The sequence below is a fragment of the Danio aesculapii genome, chromosome 20 (assembly GCF_903798145.1).
Source record: "Danio aesculapii chromosome 20, fDanAes4.1, whole genome shotgun sequence".
NCBI classification, from domain to species: Eukaryota; Metazoa; Chordata; class Actinopteri; order Cypriniformes; family Danionidae; genus Danio; species Danio aesculapii.
Window position 1 is genome coordinate 17,275,724 of NC_079454.1, and position 23,703 is coordinate 17,299,426.

General features: G+C 34.7%; 1 protein-coding gene across 2 annotated transcripts; it reads right to left on the reverse strand.

The window, feature by feature from the left end:
• Nucleotides 1-9: 9 nt before the first annotated feature.
• ccnk (cyclin K) lies at nt 10-20,515 on the reverse strand. Of its 2 annotated transcripts, none has more exons than XM_056445291.1 (11): nt 20,470-20,515; nt 13,582-13,849; nt 13,383-13,464; nt 10,887-11,018; nt 10,669-10,774; nt 10,109-10,166; nt 9,476-9,645; nt 7,386-7,588; nt 5,390-5,423; nt 5,205-5,273; nt 10-2,135 (listed from the first exon to the last, which is right to left on the reverse strand). In XM_056445291.1, the coding sequence occupies exons 2-11, from the start codon at nt 13,782-13,784 to the stop codon at nt 1,570-1,572; spliced, it is 1,623 nt and encodes a 540-aa protein (XP_056301266.1). In that variant the 5' UTR covers nt 13,785-13,849; nt 20,470-20,515; the 3' UTR covers nt 10-1,569. The 2 variants fall into 2 exon arrangements, with proteins under 2 accessions (XP_056301266.1, XP_056301265.1); XM_056445290.1 differs by lacking the exon at nt 20,470-20,515 and adding an exon at nt 18,253-18,362.
• Between the last annotated feature and the right edge of the window lie 3,188 nt (nt 20,516-23,703).

A 23,703-nucleotide genomic window follows, 5' to 3' on the forward strand; every position in this document is an offset into this window, starting at 1 on the left:
AATTAAAAGTCATAGCAAGAAGCTAATGGTAAAATCTGATTCAATGATGCTAGGCTAAGCTAAGCTAAATCTGCTCCCGCCAGACTTGGATAGCGGCTGAATGGATTCCAAAATGGTAAAACTCAACAGTAACACACGACACAATTTAGCAAATGCACATTTTTTTTATTATCAGCCTAAAAGAATCAACAGTTAAACACAAACTAGTTAAGCACAGAGAGTCGCTCACCAATCAACTATAAACCAAACTAAGGCACATATGGGAAACTATGAAACCAACATGCCCAATCAATGCACCTGATCTCAGGTCAGTCAAAGATGCCAGAGATGCATCTGAATTACATACTGCTAAGGAAGATTTGTGGGACGTTTTCCCAATCTTGCTAAGGAAATAATAATAACAAGTCTGAAACAAACTAACTAAAAAGTAAGCCAGAGGAACACAAGACTGGGAAAATAACAAACGAACAAAAAACAAACACACTCTAAAGATAAGATAATACAGAATAAACCATATGTACAATGAAGAATTCATAATTCATTCATAGAAAGGTATTTGGAATGCAAGTGGTGATGCGAATGAATTTAAAGGGATGGTTCACCCAAAACTGAAAATGTCTGGTCTGTCATTTACTCACCCTTCACTTAACCGGGTAACCACTGACTTCCATAAGTAAGAGAAATAAATACTATGGAAGTACACAATTTCTAACATCATCTAAATAAATTATTTGGTGTTCAACAGAAGAAAGAAAATCATAGGGGTTTGGAAACACTCGAGAGAGTAAATAGTGACAATTTTATATGCACAGACAATAATTGTAAATAAAGCGGCACATGCTGTCACTATGCAAGCCTTACAAGTCTAACGACCAAAAAAATCTGAATCTTTACCTACTGTCAGATCTATTTATGCATCTACTTGTGCACTCTAATCCAAAAAAACATCCTAGTGTGAGAGCATTTAAAACTGAAAACATCTTAAATTTGATTCACATTGTCTGTGCTATTGTTAGACTTAAAGGGACAGTTCACCCACAAATTTAAATTAATCAACCCTTATGTTAAAAAAGTTACATTCATGGATGAACTGTCCCTTCAGCAGGAGGATGAGTAGATATACAAGACAATTTTTCATTTTAGTGATGAATTATCCTTTTAAATCAGATCAGTGGAGATGAAGTCTACAGATCGGTAAAACCCTGAACCCAAGTGGAAGCCTGTTGTATTTCATAGACTTCCTGACACTCCAATTTAAGCAGAAATGTCTCTACCTTCCTGTAAAACTAGCATCAGAATACATAGAAACCTGACGGTGTAGAGTTCAGATGCTAAAACCTCTAATTGGCATCTAAAATGATCATTTTTCTGAGCTTTCTCTGTTTATCTTCACTTATTTCACTTTCAATACAATAAAAGGAAACTCTTGATTACCATGAAAGTGAAATAATTGAACCAACAGACAGGAGGATGAGAAAAAAATGCTAATTTTAGAACATATCAGTCGGTTTTGGATGTGAACTCTTCGTGTATAGTACACAGGCACGTGTCTTATCTTCTCATCTCATCTCATCTCATCCATGCCCCTCTGTTCATTCCTGTGATGGCGTGGGGCGGCAGCTGAGGCTGGCCAGGCGGGACAGGAGGAGGAGGGTACCCAGCAGGCGGTAAACCCATTCCCGGTGGGGGCACGTTGTGCCCTGGTGGCATGCGCGGGGGTGGAGGTGGATAGCTGGGGTTGTAGCCTGGAGGAGGGTAAGCTGGGGTGGGCGGGGGTAGATTGGGAGGAGGGTAATTGGCAGGAGGCGGAGGACCTGGAGGTGGAGGGTTTGCATGCCCATAGACGTGTGGGTGATACGTTATCCCGTATGAAGGGGGCATGGGTGCATAGGAGGGCCCTTCGGTCTTCATCATAGACTGCAGACTCTGAAACCCCTCCCCCGACATGTAGGAACTAGATGTGGACATGCCCATGATGTAGCTGGAGGGTGGAGGGGGCGGTGGGCGGTGCGGTAGAGGGGGAGGGGCTCCGTGAGGCAGAGGAGGAGCAGGTCCTTGTGCTGGGTCCAGTTCTGATGACGTGGCTGGTTCGGCTTCAGCAGGAGGTGCTGGGATGGCAGATTGAGTCTTGCGTTCTGTGTAGACAGATGTCAAAGTTATTTTTCGATCATTAGCATTCATTACACTTTAAACTGCACAAACCAAAAATATGCCTTTGGACCCTTTTCACAAGATTGTTATGACGTGTTTAATGGTCATCAGCATCTTAAATCTTTGAAAGTTTTTTCTCATTTTAATTTTTAAATAAATGTGGGAACATTTAAATGTATTTATGTATGTATTATTTCATCTTTGCATCAAATTATAAAGACAAATCATCACCTGTTTAATTGTAATGCAGCGTCTATATACATTACAGTAAATTTAACGTTATTCTCTCCTGCCTACTGTTATGAGTCTCACACAATTTTTTTCTCTTTCTGAAAGTCCTGATAACACCATTGCTGAGTTGTTCTTTTATCATTTAAGCAAAAAGGACTGTAACTCTCTCATTCACTGTGCTCTAAGTTTACCCAACTATGAGCTACTGGTAAATCCGTAAATGTGAATAGGGTCCAAAGAAATGTGTGTTTTGCAAAAACACCCATATAACACATACATTTAATACACAAATAACTAGTGGTGTAACAGATCACAAATTTCACGGTTCAGATCACATTATGTTTCAGTCATGGACAGACCCTTTTTTGGATCAGCCAAAAAGGGGAGGAGACAAATGTAATTTGCATTTCGTTTATTACAAAAACAGCACTGCAAGACACTTTTGGTTTTAACAAACAGAACCTAGAACCTGTAATTTATTTACAGATAAAATGAAGAAATAGTCAGCTGAATAAAAATAAACACTGTTACTACTACTACTGCTGAATACGCTAAATGTAGAAATCTAACATTATAATTTGTACAAGCCATATTTATTTCTAGTCTCATTTTCAAAAAATGATTCAGATATTCACTCATTAAACTTCATGTTTTATTGCTAGATGGGTCGTTTTTGAAGAATTATTAAATTGTGTATTTTTGATGGCAGGTTGTCGCCACCTATTGATTAAAGAATGTAATTGCTGCCTACAACTTTCAGTTTGAGCGTCAAGTTACATGCATATGATGGTGATTGTACTCTTTACCATAAACATCAGTGGTTTTATCTAATCTATAAACTGTTATCGCAGAACTTCTGTGTTATTTGACTTTTTAAATACTCCATCTCTATCTTGATTTTTGCATTTTCAGACTTAAATGCAGTGATTCGAAGGATTAATAAACATGTAAATCACCATCCTTTGTAATTAATATTGCGTGGGTGTTGAGATCCTGATCTTTTAATGTTTAATCATGCAGCTTAAACTGATTGCATTCATGCAGGCTAAACAAGTAATGACAGAAAACACCTTTAATAATCTAAGAAAACCACCACACCCCTAATAAACTACCACAACTTCTGTCATCATTATATTTTACAGGATAGTTAAAATGCTTTCATACATATGATTTGTATGACGTGTCTCTGCGATTGTTACAAATTTAGGATTAATCTACCAGTAAAAAAGGAAGGAATTCATCCGCGGGCCACGTGTGTTCCGAACCATGGGTTGTGATCTGTATGAATTACGGATCAACTGTGATCCATTACACCCCTAGCAAATACACTTCATTGAACATCTACACATAGACATCACCTATATAATGTGTAACTTTATAAGTTACAGTTTTTTATAACTAATGAAGTGATTAGTAACTAATACATTTATGGTAACATAAACATAACTAATGATTTTGATTGTAATGTAATGACGTGCACATTTTGTGAAACTGCTTTGGAACAATAGTTATTGTGAGAAGCACTATAAAAGTAATATTTAATTTAACAAAAAAGGTTTTACATTCAGGGTTCATACACATTTTTACTATTAAAATTCCATGACTTTTCCAAGACTTTCAAGTAAATTTTCATGACCTAATGTTTCATGAAATGTCTACATATGCATGGTAATAGAAAAACAATGCATGTTTAAATTTATTATAGCATATCGTAAAACACCCAACAATCTATTCAGTTTCAATTTATATTTATATATATGTAAATTTGATTTAGATAATGCTTACAACGCACTAATTACAGTATGTGGCAGTATGTGATCGGCCAAGGACAGAAAAGAGGTAAATCACCTATATTCAAGTATACAGATATCTGTTTTCCATGACGTTTCCAAAACTTTTATGCAGACACTTAATGTTTAATGATATTAGATGAGCTAAGTGCATTTATAGGTTTTACTTTTAATTTTAAGTTCACATTAAGTTTGAAAAGCAATATAAAAGAAGGTTTTGCCAGCATTTTTGTTGCATAATTTAAATAGTTTTGACCACCAGGTGTCCCTAACAAATGGTGTTTTGAATGCTTCGAAAAAGTGAATCAATTTGTGAAGACATTTCAAATCTTTGTTCCTCCCACCACTTATTTGGGAAGCCAATATGAGATGAAGATCTTTTTAAAACTAATTATGCCAATATTAGACTCAAGGCAACATAAAAAATCTTACCTTATACTAACAATTAGAAGCAGACTTGAATGAGAGGGGGTTTTATCAAATGGAGTGTCTTGCAATTAAGACTAATATGATATGCATAGGCCTCCTGTGAAAAAATAATGAATTAATCTAATACCTGCGAGGACGCGTTTTCATCGTATAACACTAGTTAAGGCAAACATCATATTTTGACATGTTGATAAAAACACTACTTTGAAATAATCTATTTTTGTACATTTTTAATGGGGATGTGCAGGCGAAAAAAAATGGTACTAATATACATGCATAATGTACTGTTATAATATTCAAAGTCATGACTATAACGTTTATATCTAAAGTTAGATTCTATCTAATTTTAAATCATGTACATTTCCTGTACGCCATTTTAAATGTTAGTCATTTGGTCATTTTTTAAAAGTTTTACTTTTTTGTTTTGTTACTTTAGTTCTACTTAAAAATGAGAAATGTTGTGTTGATAACTTGCTAAATAAATGTACATTTTTTAAGTTATTTTTTCTTATCCTTTATTTTTGAAGCAATATTTTGTATGATGAGTAGTGATGTCAGCAAAGATTTATTGTGCTGCTTATTTTAAAACAAAGAAAGTCTCACCAGGGGGTTGAGAAACAGGAAGAGGTGGCATGGGACTCTCCAGACGTGGTATCTTAGAGCCAACTTGTTCTGAAACAATGACAGAGAGTAATTTACACTTAATACAATAGAAAATTCATAATCTCACAAATAGACATTCGTTCTTATGAAACAATAAAATGTCCTTTGCAAGCAAAATTATTTACCTGCTGGAGCTTTAGGTTCATCTTTAGGAGAGACCTACAAAACAACACAAAAAAAGATATGAGTTTTACGATACCTAACGCATACTGAAGCTACGTAACCAATTCTTTCATTTTCTTCTCAAAGAAGCAGTTTGCTTGTTACTTTGTTTTTAACAGTGACGCAAAAAAAAATTGATAAACAAACTGAAACTTAAGGTTTTATTTAGCTGAAATCTGAATCTGATCACATTTACTTCATTACCACTCAAATAAAACATAATACTATAGGTATACATTTGCATTTTAACATTTTGATCCGCTATATTATCATCAAATTATAATATTGTTTTTTTGTTTCTCCAATTCATTGTAGAAAATAAAAATAATAGGAATCAGTGGCTGTAAAAATAACAACAAAGATGACTTTACTTAAATTATTAACCTATTTATGATTATATTTATTCAAGCATGCAATTAATGAGATATTGGCAAAAAAAAAAAAAGAGAAAAAACATTAATTAAATAAAATTAAATTAAATAATTTCTTAACATTAGTTTATGCATTAACTAACATAAACCAGCAATACTACAGTATTTATTACTTTGGTTTATGTCAGTTAATATACATATTCTATTATTTATTAATAAGCTAGTTAACAAACTAATTATAAGACATATCATTTCATCCAAAAAATATATTAGCAAACACTGTTATTAACATTAACCAAGATTAATAACTGTTTGTTCATCGTTTTATTCATGTATTTAACTTATGATAACAAATGAACCATTATTGTGAACTGTTACCCATATATCCCAATTAAAATCTAAAAATCTGGAAATTTGCGGATTTCTGCGTGCGCAGATTATATGTGGGCCAAGGCATAACCTAGCAGAATGCACGCGTATAAGAGTTGCAACTTTATATTTATCTAGCCAACAAGCTATGAGCATTGCTGAACTGAATGCCACCTAAAAGAGCCAAAATTACCCTCATTGTTTGAATTAGGTATAAAACAGACTAAATTCAATAAAATACTTTTTTGTATCAAATATAAAAAACCGACAATTTGAGCTTGTGTCATGGAGGTGACTGCCGAGAATTTGGCTCCCCAAATCAGCCGAAGAAAAAATTATCCAGACATCAGGTACTAGGCATGGGATGATAACCGTTTTCAAGGTATACCATGGTTTGTAAAAGTCAAGGTTTTAAAACCGCCAAAATTTTCTTTAATACCGTTCCTAAGGTATGTAAAAAAATATTTTTATTAGTTTTTTAGGACAACAGTATCTCCAGCAGAAAAGATATCCAAAGATACCGTTTTAAATTGTAAAGAAATCAGTGTTTTTGACACTAATGAAGAGAATTGAAGTCAATGATTCATTTGAATTATGTAGCCTGACATGTTTACTGCTCCAAAATATTATACATTTTTCAAAAAATTAATTTTCAAAAGGGGGAAAAAGGTTTTGTTTTTTACCCAGACATTTAAGAAGAATATAATTTAGAGCAGCAATCATAATACCATGATATTTTTATCCAAGGTTATCATACCGTCAGAATCTTATACCGGCCCATGCCTAGCCATGCTTATGTTTTTACTATCAGGAGCAAAATTGAAGATAACTGTCGCATTATACCCAAAAAATATTCACACAGGAGACTTAAAACTAACAAAAAGTGAAAAAAGAGGCTGCATTGAGTCTGAAAAAATATTATAGATCAGGTTTGATTATGATCAGATTAACAACAGTGACTGCAGGATTTTATTGCAGCCCAACAAAAGTACCAACAGTTATTTCAACGCTGTCACACTAACATTTTTGGCAGATTGTAATCCATTACAAATAGCTCCTTTCTTTCAAAATTATCTGACAATTTCATTGAAAACAACAACACTTAAAAATGATTCTAAACTATAGTAAATATACTGTGATGATGTGAGAAATGTTGCTGGCGTCTAAATAATTTTTGGTTTAACTGGGTATCATAGCCCACAGTAAACACTTTACTTACATGTTGGCGTTTAATCTTGGCAGGAGGGCTGGCCTGGGGGGAGTTTTTCTTGGAGGGAGGTTGAGAGGGTGGGTTCTGCACCCCTGATTGGCTGGGTGGAGCAGCAGGAGGGGGTGGCGGTTTCTCTTTGTCCTGCATCTGAGGCTGCTGGGGGATCGGCTGCTTACCCTGAGAGTACAAATCCAGTATCTGGTGGCAGATATCTATGAACCGCAAGACCAATACCATGAAATACCAAGCAGTGAAATACGTCACAATAAATCATACTTAAGATTTCACCAAACTTCTGAGTTTAGACGTAGAATGTTTGAAATTATTGTTGAATAGTATTGGAAAATAATGGCATTGCAGAATGTTTTTTTTTTTTTTAAGTCTCCTCCACCATGTTGCCTTGTAAATAAAACCTTGTCATGCCAACATGCTACTGTAAACAGAAGCTCAACACTTGTCATGGCATAAGTTCTTATAATTAGTGGTGAGAAAAGGTTACGTGGTCTTGATTATAACTGTTTGAAGGGTCATGAAACACCAAAACATGTTTTTGAGCTGTTGACAGTCATATATGTGTCCCATGCTGCTAAAAACACTTTTAGGACACATATATTTCACAAAAAAAGCTAAAATTAGTTGTTTTTGCGTTACTTCAAGCAATTCCTTCTTCCGGTTTGAAACAAATTTTTGAAGCTGTGTCACGGCAACTAGATCCTTGCATTGTTCTGCCAAAACAAGTGGAAGAAGAATTGTTTGGAGACATGGGTTGTCAGTGTTGCGTTTTTAAATGTGCTGCAACGAAGGTTTTGTTTTCATTTCCCCACTATGAGAGCGCAGTTAGACTCATGTGTGAATTACAATGCACACGACACGCAGCAGAATTACATTTGTAAGGATCATTTTTACAAGAGAGCTTTTTGCATCTGGAAATGGTGAAATCCTGATTTGCGGCTCATCTTCTTTTAATAAAAGACGCTGATCCAGTTGGTGTTGATTGTCCTGTCTCTACAGATTCGGTAAGTAAGCGATCAATGTTCTTTGTTTATGTTTATTCAGATGGTAAAGTTAGTTTTTATCGTCAGCAGTACTCTTTCAGTTTCTAAAGACATACTTTAGTCAAAATGATTTAGTAACTCAGTTTACAGTACGTTAATATCACTACATTATGGACTGAAAGATCCGCTGTAGATGTTGCTCTCCGAGTGTAAACATGTAAACATCGCAATCAAACTAATACCGTCGTGTAGAATTTTTCCGCATTTTGTGACTGGATAGTCTATACGCACATGGCTTTCTGACACTACCTACCGAGTGCATCTAAGTTACAGAGAAATGCGGAGGCTTTTTTCTCTTATATGGTGTGCGGTATCAAACATTCCATTAAAACTTCAGTCTTCCAGCAGTTCCTCGTATTCAATATATTGTTTCTCACAGGGGGCAAGCACAAAATGTTCCTGAATGAAAGTGAAAGTGCCAAACTGCAGTTAAAGTCAATAAAAATAAGGATTTGGCAAATAATTCGATTACTATTATCCATGTAAACATAGTCACTGTTTTTCTCCCCTGCATCTGTGTGTTTGTTTTGCCTCTGTCAGCGCGTGCCCAAACGGCAACTCCCATTTTTATGCAAAACCTTCTCTCTTTCCCTCTCCTGACACTCCCACCTAAACAGAGCTAGACACACCCTCTTTCCTGACTTTTTCCAAACTACAGGTGTGAAAACACCCTGCTAAAACAGGGGGTTTCGTGGCCCTTTAAAATTACTGTTAGGCATGGGATGTTAACTGGTTTCAAGTTTTACCATGGTTTGGAAAAGTCATGGTGAAAAAAGTTGTTGTTTTTTCCCAGACATTTAAAAAGCACATATTTTAGAACAGTAATCACAATACCGTGAAATTTTTATCCAAGGTTATCATACCGTCAGAATCTTACACTGATAAATGCCCAATTACTGTATATGGTACATTTTAAAGCTATGTATTTTATGCTACTGTATGGTATTGTATCTTATTATATGCGCATGATGATGTCTGAAACTATATATTGTGTAGCCTTATAAAAATGCATCCTGTGTCAAACATATTCATGCAGTGTCTTACCTTCCAGTAACTCCACTGGGACGTCCTGTACAAACTGCTCCCACCAGCGGCGAGACGACTGCTTAGAAGTCCACTCCTGAATGTCAAACTTGCAAAGACGGCCAGCAAGGTACATCACCGCTACTGCTATGATCTCTGGCTCCCACTGAAGCGACAGCATTGTGCAGAGGCTGAAAATACACACAAACAAAATCAACACTGTGGTAGTGACGGCAGCTTTCCAAACACTGCTTCATGAAGCCTTGAAACCTTTATGAATCGTTTCAAATTGATGGTCAAGTGATTTCAGTAAACGAGGCTTTGTTACATCATCAGTGTTTCAAAATGTTGTTGTTTCATAACTGATGTTATTTTAAAGAAAGCTGTAACCACTGACTTCCATATAGTAGGAAAAACAAATTCTATGGAAGTCCATGTTACAAGTTTTCAACATTTTTCAAAATATCTTCTTTTGCGCTCCACAGAGAAAAGAAACAATTGAAGGGTGGGTAAATGAAGACAGAATTGTCATTTTGGGTAAAAGTTGTTATTTATGGTTATAGTTCTAGCTAACTACAATAACACAGATATTGATGCCTTATGGTTTATGATAACATATATTTTATGATAAAAAAATGTAAAAATGAATCCTACCTGTCATTGACAAATGTCCACGCCATCTGTACAAGCTTCTGAACTTTGTTCTTGTCACCTACAGAACAGACCATCAGAGTGTCAAACCAAGTAGAATTTTTTTCCAAATTTTCATCATGTTTTAAACTCAAACCTAGTACAGGGTTCCCACATTCCAACAGCAGATTCAAGAACTTTTTAATACACCATTTCATTTTCGTTTGTTAGTCATTTTTAAAAAATAGTTTTAAAAAGTCATGTTCAAAAAAATTTAATAAACTTTGTTGAATTCAATACTGGTGATATTCGAATGTGGTTTCTGAAATATTGATCAAATCTCCATTATTTGTCATTGGTACTGTACAAGATTTAAATTTTAGATTTTTTAATTAAGAATTTCTAAGTTTTTTCATTCTGTTTTTGACAATTGAGTACAATTGTTGAAATAAACATGAACAAATTTACCTAACTTAATTCAAGTACTTTTAATGACCTGTGTTTGTACTTTCCAGGTCTTGAATCCATATATATGAAATATATAAATAAAGTACAACCTAAATAAATTGTATTTTTAATAATACCTTTCAGCTGTTTAGCGTAGCGCAGCAGAAACTGGTAGGGGTGTTCAACTTGTAAATCAAACTTGATTGTCTGGAGTAAAATTCTCTCCAACACCATGACCTCCTCCTGTGATGACATTCCACAAAATCCATTATCTTCAATACAGCCAAAATTAAAAATTTTAAAAAGAAAAATTAATAAACTTAAAAAGAATGTGAATATGTTGAATGTCACAAACCTTTGGGTCATCTCCAAACTGTGCAAACTGCACATCGTTGAGCAGACTGCGAGCAGTTTTAATGATGTCTTTGCACTTCTTGGGGGTTTCTTCCACTTTACCAGCCAGAAAAAGACAACAAGCCCCGGTAACCTGCAGAGATAAAGGTGAGGGAGGAAATTCTAGTTTGCTATTTTTGAAACTAGTTTGTACAAAAAGAGTATTTGTGTATTTTTAACAGTGGAATGACAAAAATGCTTTGCCAGAATAGATCTGTATTTATTTAACACACAATTTATTAAAAATTGATGTGGAAATTTAATGCAGTGCCTTTTTAAAGGGGTAACGCACACAAAAATGATAACTTACTCTAATATTATACTAAATACTCACCCACATGTGGTTCTTTCTTCTGTTGAACCCAAAGTAAGATATTTTGAAGATTTTTAGAAACCTGTAACCACTGACAATGATTACCGGTTTCCGGTTTTATCTTCTTTAGTGTTAAACAGAAGAAAGAAACTCAGATTTGAAACAAGTGAAGTGCAATAATGACAATTTTTGAATGAACTATTAAGTGATTACAAATAAAATATTACATAGTACTTAATAAGCTCTTAGAAGTTTCATAGAAAAGCAACACACAAAATAATTGATTCTCGCACAAATTAATCAAACATTCTAATTTTCTCTACATTTTAGTAATTGATGTTTAGAAGGAGAAACAGAATAATACGGCACTAACCAAAAAACCATCTTGTCAAAAAATGTAATTTAATCTATAACCCATGTAACAAAGACAATAAAATATACTAGAACCTAAAGTTCGTTGATGAACTTTGATATTGGCTTGAGAACGCCAGCCTGACTGCATGCGCTGGGACTCAAAGGCAGTTGGCAGGAAACACAGAAGTTGTTTGATTCTCTGCTTTCAGATCATTTGAACGATAAAATAACTGAATATTTTACGCTATGCCTGTATAAGATTAACCGGAGTTGAAACGCGATCGAGAAAGAAAATATTTCTCCTCCAGAGATCGCGTTTGATCCGCTTCGGTTAACACATTTAGGATGGCATTTTGCCGTAATAAACCAGTCAAATGCGATCTGTGCCTCTAAAAACATGAGAGATTTACTGTCTATTGCGCTTTTCAAACACTGTGAAGTGTTTAAAGTGCATGCATTTGTTTGAAAAAATATATAGATTTAGGAAAAGTCATGGTGTGTGTGTTTTATTTCAACAAAGTTATTTAATTGATGCGCGAGTCTCGATGAAATCTGTATCTGATGAAAACTATCTCTCTAGAAATCATAAAAGACGATCTGTATGATGAAGTAAACATTTTACTGAACTTCTCCATGTAAGCATCAATTTTAGATTTAATTATTGCTTTCACATGCATTGATTAGGTTATTACATCGAGAATAACATAATATCAACACAACATTATGACACGCTGTTCAGTGTAACAGTCCATGACGTTAGTGAACAGTAAGATCAGCCCTTAGTGGTTTATAAAACTTGCCAGTGACAGCTCGTGTGTCTTTATTTCTGAGTGTTGGATACTCTCCTACTTTGTATCAGTCTCGTGTGGTCCTGTACTGCCCTCTCTTGGACACTCTCCCACTTTATATCACTCTCATTTGTGGTCCTGTACTGCCCTCTCTTGGACACTGTCACACATTATATCACTCTCCAGCAGGCAAATTTAATATGAAAAAAATTATTTATAGGAAAAACTGTTATTTATGATTACTCCAACTAAATATAGTAATAATCTGCTATGTTAAACACATCTTTGGCAAAATTTGGGGATTGTATAATTATTTTAAAATGCTAATTAAAAAATTTAGAAAATGCCATATTTACAATTTTTTAATCAAAAACTATAAATCTTATTGGGATGAAGAGTTATAGCAACAATCTTGCATATAGAAGGCACCGTTTGGCAAAATTTGGGCTTTATAGCATGAACGGCCTAAGAGGAGATGCGTTTATTACTTTGCGGAAACGTCATATACATTTTTTTTTAATCAAAAACTGTAAATCGTATCGGCATGAGGAGATACAACAACAATCTTGCATGCAGAAGGCACCTTTAGGCCAAATTTGGGCTTCATAGCATGAACAGCCTAGGAAAAAAAGCGATTTGTTTGTGGAATAATAATAATATGTTTAAGTAAGATAACAGTATGTTGGCTTTCTCAAGCCAACATAATTATTGTTATGAAACTAAAAAAAGTTAAATGAACAGCAGCAGAGTAGTAAAACACTGTTATGGTTAATAATTGCCATATCAGAACAAAAATAAATCTTAAAATTCTCAAAAGAATTTTGAGCCAAAAGAAATACTATGGAAGTCAATGTTATTGTTTTTTTTAAAGTTATTCCAAATATCTCTATTTGCGTTTTACAGAGGAGAGAAAATCTTAAACAAGTGGAGGGCAAGCAATTGCTTTAAAATGTAAACAGTGATGTAAATGTAAACCAAACCTTCAACATCAGCTACTACTTACATATCTGGGGAACTGTTTGAAAGAATGAAACATGTAAAACCGATGAAAGTATGTTATTCCAGTCGCCAGGGTGTCATAATGTCTTAAAAAACGTGATTAAGGACAAAATCTTCAAACTATATAGCCTAAATCAGTAAATAAATAATAAAAACACACAATATCTTAAGTTAAGTCTACAAATAGCAGCATTGAAGGATACAGTCCCAAACGTGTTCCGACATCAAAGATGAACCTGGCTCCCTCTCGTCTGTACCGAGCTTCTGTGGCTGGGTCAAGGCTGTCTGACTGGGACGGCGTATGGGCCAGATCCTTTTTGTCCCAGTACCAGCATGGCTTGGTGTGGTCCAGATTTGTGGTGAAGCTTCCAAAGGTGGCGTTGGAGTTCTCCTTGCCGTCCTTCATTTGGATGAAAGTGACGGCTGATGCCAAACTGCAATCAGTCTGTCGCAGGTCTGTACTGCAAAAGGCTAAAAACAACAGTTAGTTGTTGGATATTTGTTACAAGTGCACTGAGTGAATTTTGCCAAACGATATTGAAATTTTGGACTCTGTTCGACACTGTGGTACTATTTACTCACACTCGAGTGGTTATGAACGTTTATGAGTTTCTTTCGTAATTCTTTTGAACACAAAAGATGATTTTAAGAAAAAAGTTGAAAACAGGTAATCATTGACCTTCATAACAGGGAAAACAAATACTATGAAAGTCAATGGTTACCGGTTTCCAACATTTTTCAAAATATCTCTTTTTGTGTCCAACGAAATTAGAAATTCAAACAGGTTTGTGACACGTGAAGAGTGAGTTAATGATGACAGAATTTTTTTTTTTTTTTTGATGAAGTAGCCTTTTTAAGTCAATTATTTTTAGACAATATTATTGAACTGTTGTCTTTAATAGAATTGCTTTTAAAGTTGCTTTATAGACCATTTTGAGGGATGTGAACAAAAACAATGGTCCCATCGTATTTCCTGTTTTACATTTTTAATGTCTATAGCTTCCGAGAATCCAAAAAGAGCCACATATTGATAAATAATGTTATGATAGCTGTTTTAACATTAAGTTGAAATGAATTGCCTCATTACAGTTATTAAATAGTTTAATAACAAGCAGGAAATGTTTATAGGCCAATCACATGACCACATTGAAATGGTCTATAATTAAGCTACTTAAAAAAACTGATCCTGTTATCAGATGAACTGAACTGAGATGTTCCCCAAGTTGGTTTTATATTCACACATTCAGACTATTACCTTTACAATATAATTTCGGAAAAGTTTTCTTTGCAAATGATACAAAGCGAAATCATATTAGCAGCCAATGACTATCAAAGTACGACATTGTTCACAGTCAAATTAAATAGTGCTAATGTTGTTTTCAAGGCACACTTACATATGATTTCAGACAAAATATTCAAATTACCATGATAAACAATATAGGGAGCGTGTCACAAGTTGTCACTAAACAAATGTGCAATTATAAAACCAACTTTACCTCAATACCTGACACCACATCAAATCTCAATAAAAGTTACATAAGTAGCCTGTATTATTACTATTTCTTGGACAATGCTTCAAATAATGATGTGAAAAGATCAAAAAGTGATATTCATTCAGTACTATTAGGATGAATGGTAAGTATCACCTGCTTAACACTGCATTTCTCATGTCAACATTTTTTTACTTGTTTAGTTATAGCAAAATACATTTTGCAACTAAATCCTCATTTGTAGTGAAGCTTCTGGATTAGGGCTGCACAATATTGGAAAAATATGACATTGTAATATTTAGTTTTTCTGCAATACATATTGCGATATGAATACAATTTCACCAGATACAGGGCTCTAGACTGACTTTTCTAAACTAGTTTTTGCACTGGTGCACTTTTTGTTTAGGTGACAACCCATCAGCACAATCCATATAACCAGTCACAATGACTTTTTTTTTTTTTTTTTGCAGGTCGCACCGGTGTCACACCGTTGAGAAATTAGGGCGAACTCTAAAACCCTGAGAAAGCTTGAACAGCTCCATTTAAAAAAAAATAAAAATTTATTTAGACTGATTTCAGAATATTTTGGATGTGAATCGTGCTTAAAATATAATAAACGATTTTAAGGCATAGATAAATACAAAAGAGCAAAGATAAAAAGTTAAATATACAGTGCTTATAGCTACAAATGGTACAATTTTGTGTTCCTGTGAATGCACAATCATAGGCCTTAAAAACATAGGCGGATGATAAACTCACTATGGTTAAACTAAATAAAATTATGGCTCTTTATCAAACATAATCCCAACACAAACTCAACATTTCATATCCTGCGATGTAGGACTGTACAATTAATTGAAATCGAATCGCAATCGCAACAGGCTGCGATATGAAATATATATGAGCATTTCCAGCGTTATGGATATGACATTTGCAGTAAAATCTCAAAACATAAATTGAAAGAGGAAGTATATGCTAACATCATATTGAAACATCTCTTTATATTTTTCAAAACAACTAGCCACAGAGTTGTGGGAGCACAAAAAAAAAAAATCTGTAAACTTTTTTAATATTTTTGAATGAATGTGACAAAACAAGTCTTCAAGTTTACAGTATTTAACATACTTTGTAGAAATTCTGTGAATTAAACTGCACAACCCAAAAGAAACGATGCTAATCAAAAGGATTAGAGTTAGATCTCTATAGAATAATCATGATTGATTTTATTTGCTTTTTCATTTTTGCATTTATGAGGAAAAAGCTTCATTATGGATGTGACATCTTTCTGTTAAGGATGTGACGGATGCGAAAATGCCACTAGTGTGACTTTGGTAAAACACTGACAGAGACATTTTTGAGTATTTTTAAAGCACTGTAAAATATAAGCCTACACAAAAACGCAGAAATTGTTTTGCTATTTTGGTGAAAACTTAAATTTTTTTCATGGCAAGGTTAACATTTGCGTGGAATCGCTCATATGTATTATTTCATTTCTCCCGCCCAGAACGAATGCGTGACTGCCGGCTGTGTGTGATAGTCTTTCTAGCCAATTGAGTGAGCACACTTTTGTTCTGCCCAATCAGAATTGCGTAACCGAACTATGCAGGACGCCCACAATAAATCTTTAAAAAAAAAAAAAACAACCAAACAGGAAAAAGCAGATGAGTGGAATAATGGCACTTGCTGCTTCAGAAGCATTAATAGACAAATTAACATCAAAGAAAAACAGAACATCAGTAATGTGGGAATATTTTGGTTTCAAAGTCACGGACAGCAAACAAAACCAGGTAATTTTTAAGAACTGTAGAATTGTTGCCACAGCACAAGGAAGTACAGCAACCAGCACCTAAAAAAGCACCACAGGCAGCTATATGAGGAGTGTCTTGCTAAAAAGTCAACTAAAAGTGTTGTCAGTGACACTCAATGTAGTAGCAAGCAACAGCAAAGTAAAATTTTAGAGTTGTTTCAACCATGTTAGTTTGCTGAGTGTTCTGTATTTTTAGAATTATTATTTTTTTTTTGTTTTTATAATAAGCTACACTCCATAATTTGAGTTGTTTTCAACATGTTTACAGAAAGGTAAGGTCATTTTATTTGTGTTTACTGTTTGCTTTAGAGAAAAATGTGTTTCATTTCTGAATATTTAAAAATAAATTTGAATAAACGTTTAAGTAATTAATATCTTTTTAGATTCGTTTTTTAACTAACACTGCATTTTAGCAGTAAGAAGCTACAATACAGATTATTGAACTGAAGCTTGACTACAAAATTAAATCGCAAGTCAAAACGATGTCAAAAAAAAAAAAAAAACACAATTAGATATTTTCCCCAAATAGCACAGCCCTACTGCGATGTGACTATTGCAGATGCGCACATTGCGATATCGATGCTAAAACGATATATTGTTCAGCCCTATTCCCTATATTAAACTAATTACATTTTATTCCAAATCTCATGATTCTTAATAAACATTCCAGTTGGTAGATTCTTAAACATTCAGTAAAATGTGAGTAAAATGTTAATGCAGTAACATTAAAGTAAAACAGATATACAACAAACTTGCCTTATAATTAGTTCCAGGCAAAGATTAATTTTGATTAATCGCATGCAAAATAAAAGTTTGCTTTGGCATAATGTGTGTACCTTTTATGTTTATTAATTAAAGGGACTAATGAAAAGAAAATGAATGAAAAAAAATCATATATATATATACTTTTTTAGATATATATGATATACATATATATTTTATATCTAAATATAAATAAACATTTTCTCAAATATATGCATCCATATATATATATATATATATATATATATATATATATATATATATATATATATATATATATATATATATATATATATATATATATATATATATCCCATTTGTGTACTAATATATACTAATAAACAGTACACACACATATATAATATGTCAAAACAAACTTTTTTTAAACTTACTTGTACAGTCATCAACCGATTTAGTTATAGTCCAATTGTTATTGTTAGGGAATTCACAATAAATAAGAACAAATCGTAATTTGTGTATTAGCAGGGTTAAGGTCACACTCGTCTCTTATTACGTAAAACTATAATCTATTAAAAGTTTAAACATGTCCATCATTTGCTTCGTGAGACGACACAGACCATAAAATACCAAATATATCACAAATCTCAGATCACTCATAATATCACGTGACTAAAATAACCGAATTTTACAGTAAATGTGCTGTTAATGTAAAAGAAGCTGTTTGATCCTGCATTCACCAATTTATGATGACATTAATAAACTGAGAGGAAAGCGATTTCAAAACGATCGGTTTCGAACCAAATTATTACTTACCCTGCAAATTATAAAAAAATTTAACTATAAAGTAATCTTACCTTTGCGATATTTGGCACGTTTACGTCGTCAGTAATTTAGGGAGGCAAATAAAACGTTAATCTTTGTCGGTCTCACATTCATGACATGGAGGCAGCCATTTACGGCACGTCTTCTTCTCTTACTTCTAAGCGGCGCTCGGGCGTCATTCAAACCACTTGAAGCGCCAACTGCAGGCCTGGAGAAGAAACTTATCACCACATTGCGAAATTTTGTTGTTTTTACGATCACGAAGGCTTATTATTATTACATTATTAAAATGTTTATGTAAAATGTGTACATAATAGTTCGCCCAAATCTGAAATGTCTGTCATTTACTCATTCACTTGTCAACCCGTTTGAGTTTTTTTCTTCTGCTGAACACAAAAGCTATTTAGGAAAATGCTGTAACCATTGACTTCCATACAAGTAGTTTTTCCGACTATGGAAGTCAATGGTAGCAGGTTTCAAACATTTTTCAAAAAAAATGTTTTGTGTGTGTGTTCAACAGAAGAAAAACCGAAGAGTAACAGTGATTCATTTGTTATTTTTGGGTGAACATCCCTTAAAGTGATCTCACTATTCCTGCCACTCTATGAAAACTTGGAGAAGCCACGATAGCATAAATGTGAAGTCCTGCTAAACATGTTTCCATATATTTGTTTTACTGTGGGCGGTTCATTCCGATGTGGCGACCCCTGATTATTAATCCGAAAAGAAAATGAATGAATGAATGTTTTACCGTGATGCTGTTCAGTTTGGATAACCACCGAAACATGTTATCTTAGCTTGTAAGCATGATTATTGAACAAAAAAAGAAGATACAATTTTATAATGTAGTTTCGTCCATGATTGGGACATGAACCTGTTCCTGGAACAACATTTCAATCAGCCAATCAGATTTAATGGAACAAGTTGACAGTTTATGTTAAGTTTAGGCTTACTTAGGGTTATGTGCTTCTACATCATTAATCCCCTCAGATTTTAGGAATAATTTACAATTAGATTTAGTTTTAGGGGTAGGGATTAAGTGAGGATTACATGACATCTGACGTACAGATGCTCACTGACATTAGTGGCATTTAGGCCTACTGACATTGGTGGAATGTACTGACATTAGTGGCATGTATTGACATTAGTGGCATGTTCTGACATTAGTGGCATGTTCTGACATTAGTGGCATGTATTGACATCAATGGCATGTACTGACAATAGTGGCATGTATTGACATGGCATTTAGGCCTACTGACATTAGTGGCATGCACTGAAATTAGTGGCATGCACTGACATAAGTGGCATGTACTGACATTAGTGGCATGACATTAGTAGCATGTAGCTGCAGTGACATCAACACAGCTTAATGATGCTTATAAACAAATCATTACGATGCTGTCAAACATCTGATTTATTGCATTGTGAGTTTGTTTATAAGATATAAGGTCTTCTCTATGTCTCTCAAGTAACACTTTACAATAAGGCTGTATTATTTACCCTTAGTTAATGCACTAGTTTACATGAATTAACAACGAGCAACACATCTGTTAAAAGGCACCTATGGTTAAAAATTTACTTTTCAAGCTGTTTGGACAGAAATGTGTGTAAGTATAATGTATAAACTGTCATATTGGGGTGAAATAAACACACCCAGTCCTTTTTTTTTTTCAAATTTAACAACCGGTAGTCACGTGTATAATCATACAATCAAGACAGGACGAGCGCAAAGCAGCCGGGAATAAAAGGTGTGTTCAGTTCGCTAGGATCATCAATCATCTTCAAATGTGATCAAGAGTGAGTTTTACAAGTTTTAAATGTTTTAAAACAGAGCATGTGTGTAATGAATTACAGCGATTCACTTCAGATGCACTTAATTGTTGTGTCAGAACAATTATAAAGGAAGACGCTTCAATCCCGGTTTGTGGACGTTAAATCAGGTTTATTTCGTACATTAATATAAGAGATATCCATACAGCAGTGGAGATTACCAGTATCATGTCACATGCGTGCAAAACAAGTGCAAAGCTTAACGCTCTCTCTCTCTCTCTCTCTCTCTCTCTCTCTCTCTCTCTCTCTCTCTGTGTGTGTGTGTCTTCGTGTCTGAGCTGTGTGTGTGTGTGTGTGTGTGCGCTATGTGTTTGTGTCCTTGCTGTGTGTGTGCGTGAACTTTGTAATGGCATTGTGTGTGACTCATTGTTGCAAATCCACAAAAAAATGCATCAAATAGTGATTGTTAAAGTTCTTACTGTAGTATTTCTCACACACGTTGTGTGAGATCTGCTTCCTGAGGCAGCCGAGGGCGGCGATTGCTGACAGGCACGTGGGAACGGTGGGCGGGGAGGACTAGCCTTAAAGGGCCAGTACAAAAAAAACAGCAAAACCTTTTTTTCCAGCTATAATATAGACACTTCAAACAGCTATAATAAATAATCTGATGTGTGTTTTGAGCTGAAACTTTACAGACACATTCTGGGGACACAAACGACTTATATTAAATATGAAAAAAGGGGTAACCTATGTGCCCTTTAAGCGTTATTTAGTCTTTGTTAATATCTAACTAAACTTATAAAAAGTTAATTCAGTTACGTTATTGGTGAACAATAACTTTATTCATCATCATTACATAATATTTACCATTTTATATGCCTAAGATCTGAAGTAAAAATAAAAAGGAAGGCTTAAGTGTTAACCAGTTCAATGTGTATTTACATTTTTAAAAGTAAATTAAATAAAATACCTCAAAATAATACATGCTATGCAGTGACATGTATTGTACCAATGAAGATCTAAAGTGTCACTACAAATAAATTAAAAAATTATGTAGACCTACATGCCATTAATGTCAGTAGGCCTAAATGCCACTAATGTCAGTGACACATGCCACTAATGTCAGTGATCTTTTGACATGTGCCAGTAGGTGTCAGTATAAGCACGTTATAAGCACATTAATTTTATAAGTTTCTCTTGGCTTTAATATTTAAAAATGATTAGGCAAAATACACCTATTATCTGCATATATGTATTTACAACATGCATTTTATTATAACTTTATAAAGCATATTATTTCAAAAATACCGTAAAATGAAAATAAATCAATTAAATAACACAATAGATTAATGAATTAACAAACATAGAGAAGTCCATATTGTAGCCAACAAAGGAACCGCCGGTGACCTGTTATTGTAAGTTTTTTTTTCCATTTTATACAGTTCCTTTTACAGCATCGATGTTGTAATGTAATTCACATACAACCAGTTAAACAGACTTTGGCGTTTATTTAGTTGCTCAAGTGTAAAACGAGCCAAAAAGCCATTTACTTGCACGCGCCCGTCAGAATCGGCAGGCCAGCGCAGAAGCTCCATTGAATATACTGAGGTAAAATAAATGCTCATACTATAAAGACATGGCGGGGAAAATGTAATTTAATGCAGTGCTCTTGTACAATCTGAGACTCACTTTATATCGGATATCACTAAGCCAGTGGAGGTCACTGATTTTTAAAGAAAACAGACCTTAAACGCGCCGATTTTGCATTGGCATACAATTAACCGGAAACGATTAACCCAGGTTACTGGCAAATTAAAAGTCCCATTTGCATGCATATACCTCATTGACGAGGGGGAGGGCGAAATGACTGAGCCGGGAGGACTGAGGTGTGATCAGAGAGGGACAGGAAGTGAGGTGAATGCAGGAAGTGACATTGAGGTAGACGAGTTGGATGATGAAGATCGATGGGGTAACCATAGCGAGGGAAATTCAAATAATTAAGAATGGAAGACGGTAAATCGGAAAAGCAAGAAAAGAAAGCAGAGAGAATCTGACGAGGAAAAGGGAAAGGAAAAAATAAAAGTTATACTGCGATTTCAATCCCCATGCACACTGAATCCACTAAAGGTTAGTGAAGCTATTCATAAATTAGTTGGTGACGTACTGTTTGTTAAAACATTGAGAGACGGAAACTTAATGATAATATGTAGAGATAAAGATCAGCAACATGGACTAATGAAATGTAAATCACTGCTTGGGAAGGAGGTTAAGCCACAAGTCATATCAGGAGTATCAACAGAGATTAGTGAGGAACAAATCAGAGTAAATGTCAGAGGTGTGCGGGTAACCAAAGTCAAACGCTTACCATATACACGCGACGGAGTTAAGGGACCAAGTTTGTCTGTGCTGTTAACTTTAGATGAAGATAAATTACCCGAAAGAATTAGAATTGGATATGTCAGTTACATAGTTAAACCTTTTGTACCTCCACCAACGAGATGCTTTAAATGTCAGTGTTTTGGTCATATTGCAGCAGCGTGCAAGGGCAAACATCGCTGTGCTAAATGCGGAGGGAACAATGAGTATGGGAAATGTGAAAGTGGAGCAAAAATCAAATGTTGCAATTGCGGAGGAGAGCACAGTGCTGCTTACAAAGGCTGTGAAGCGCATAAAAGAGCAATTCAAATCCAAAATGTGAAGGTAAAAGAAAAGCTTACATACGCTGAAGCAATACAAAAGGTTAAAACTAAGGCTACGACTAACAGAGCAATATCTGTTATTCATCCCCCAGCTCACCCCCCAACTGTACAGACATGCTTTAATGTCACCAAAGACATGCTAGTAGTGGAAAAGTAGTGGTAAATTATTATATAATTAATATAATTATATTTAATATATATTGTAATAAAGTGTAATTTTAAATAACTATGGCCCATAGAGCCTCAAAGCCGCGAGTCACGTGACAACCCACTGAGTGGTCATATTTGAATCTTTGAGGCGACATCCATACCAAAGAGCTTAGAACTATGCTCTTTGTCCATACAGAGTAAAGCTATAGGTCGAAAAGATCTAGAGAGGCAGAAAAGGCAGGCAGCGGCATCATTATCGCAAAATATTGTACATATGTTCAAAAAGACAGGCAAGGCCAAACAGGGTAAGGCTAAAGTCGTACTTCTTAACAGATGAAAATCTGTCCCTATCTATGAGGTTCTAGGCTAACTGGCCGCATTAGCCGGGACTTCCTGTATGTTTATTGACTTGTCCAGTACATGACCTCCCTTTCCCTATTTTTGACACTATTTTTTTAAAATAACTATCCGACGAAGGCTTTAATGGCAAGCGGAGTCCTCAGCCGTCAAATGTCACTTCACAGCAAAAGGCGCTAATCCTGTCACGTCTGTGTTTATGAGGCTGTTTGCTCACTTCATTCGTTTTATTCTGATCAGATATCCAATCGCTCAAACCACTTCAGAAGGTGATCTGTAATGCATTCCAGATGAAACTGGACAGGTATGATCATTTTTTAGACAAAATTCCTATAAATAAATTGAATTATGACCTGGAGAAAGTCTGCCCTGCGCCTGAAACACCTGTAGGTGCGCTTTTACAGCCACAATTCTAATAAAAACATGTTTACTATAAGCATAAAACATGTTCTAACTTTTCAGACCTTTAGCCAGGGGGGGTTCGAAAGACCCACCCTCACTGACAAA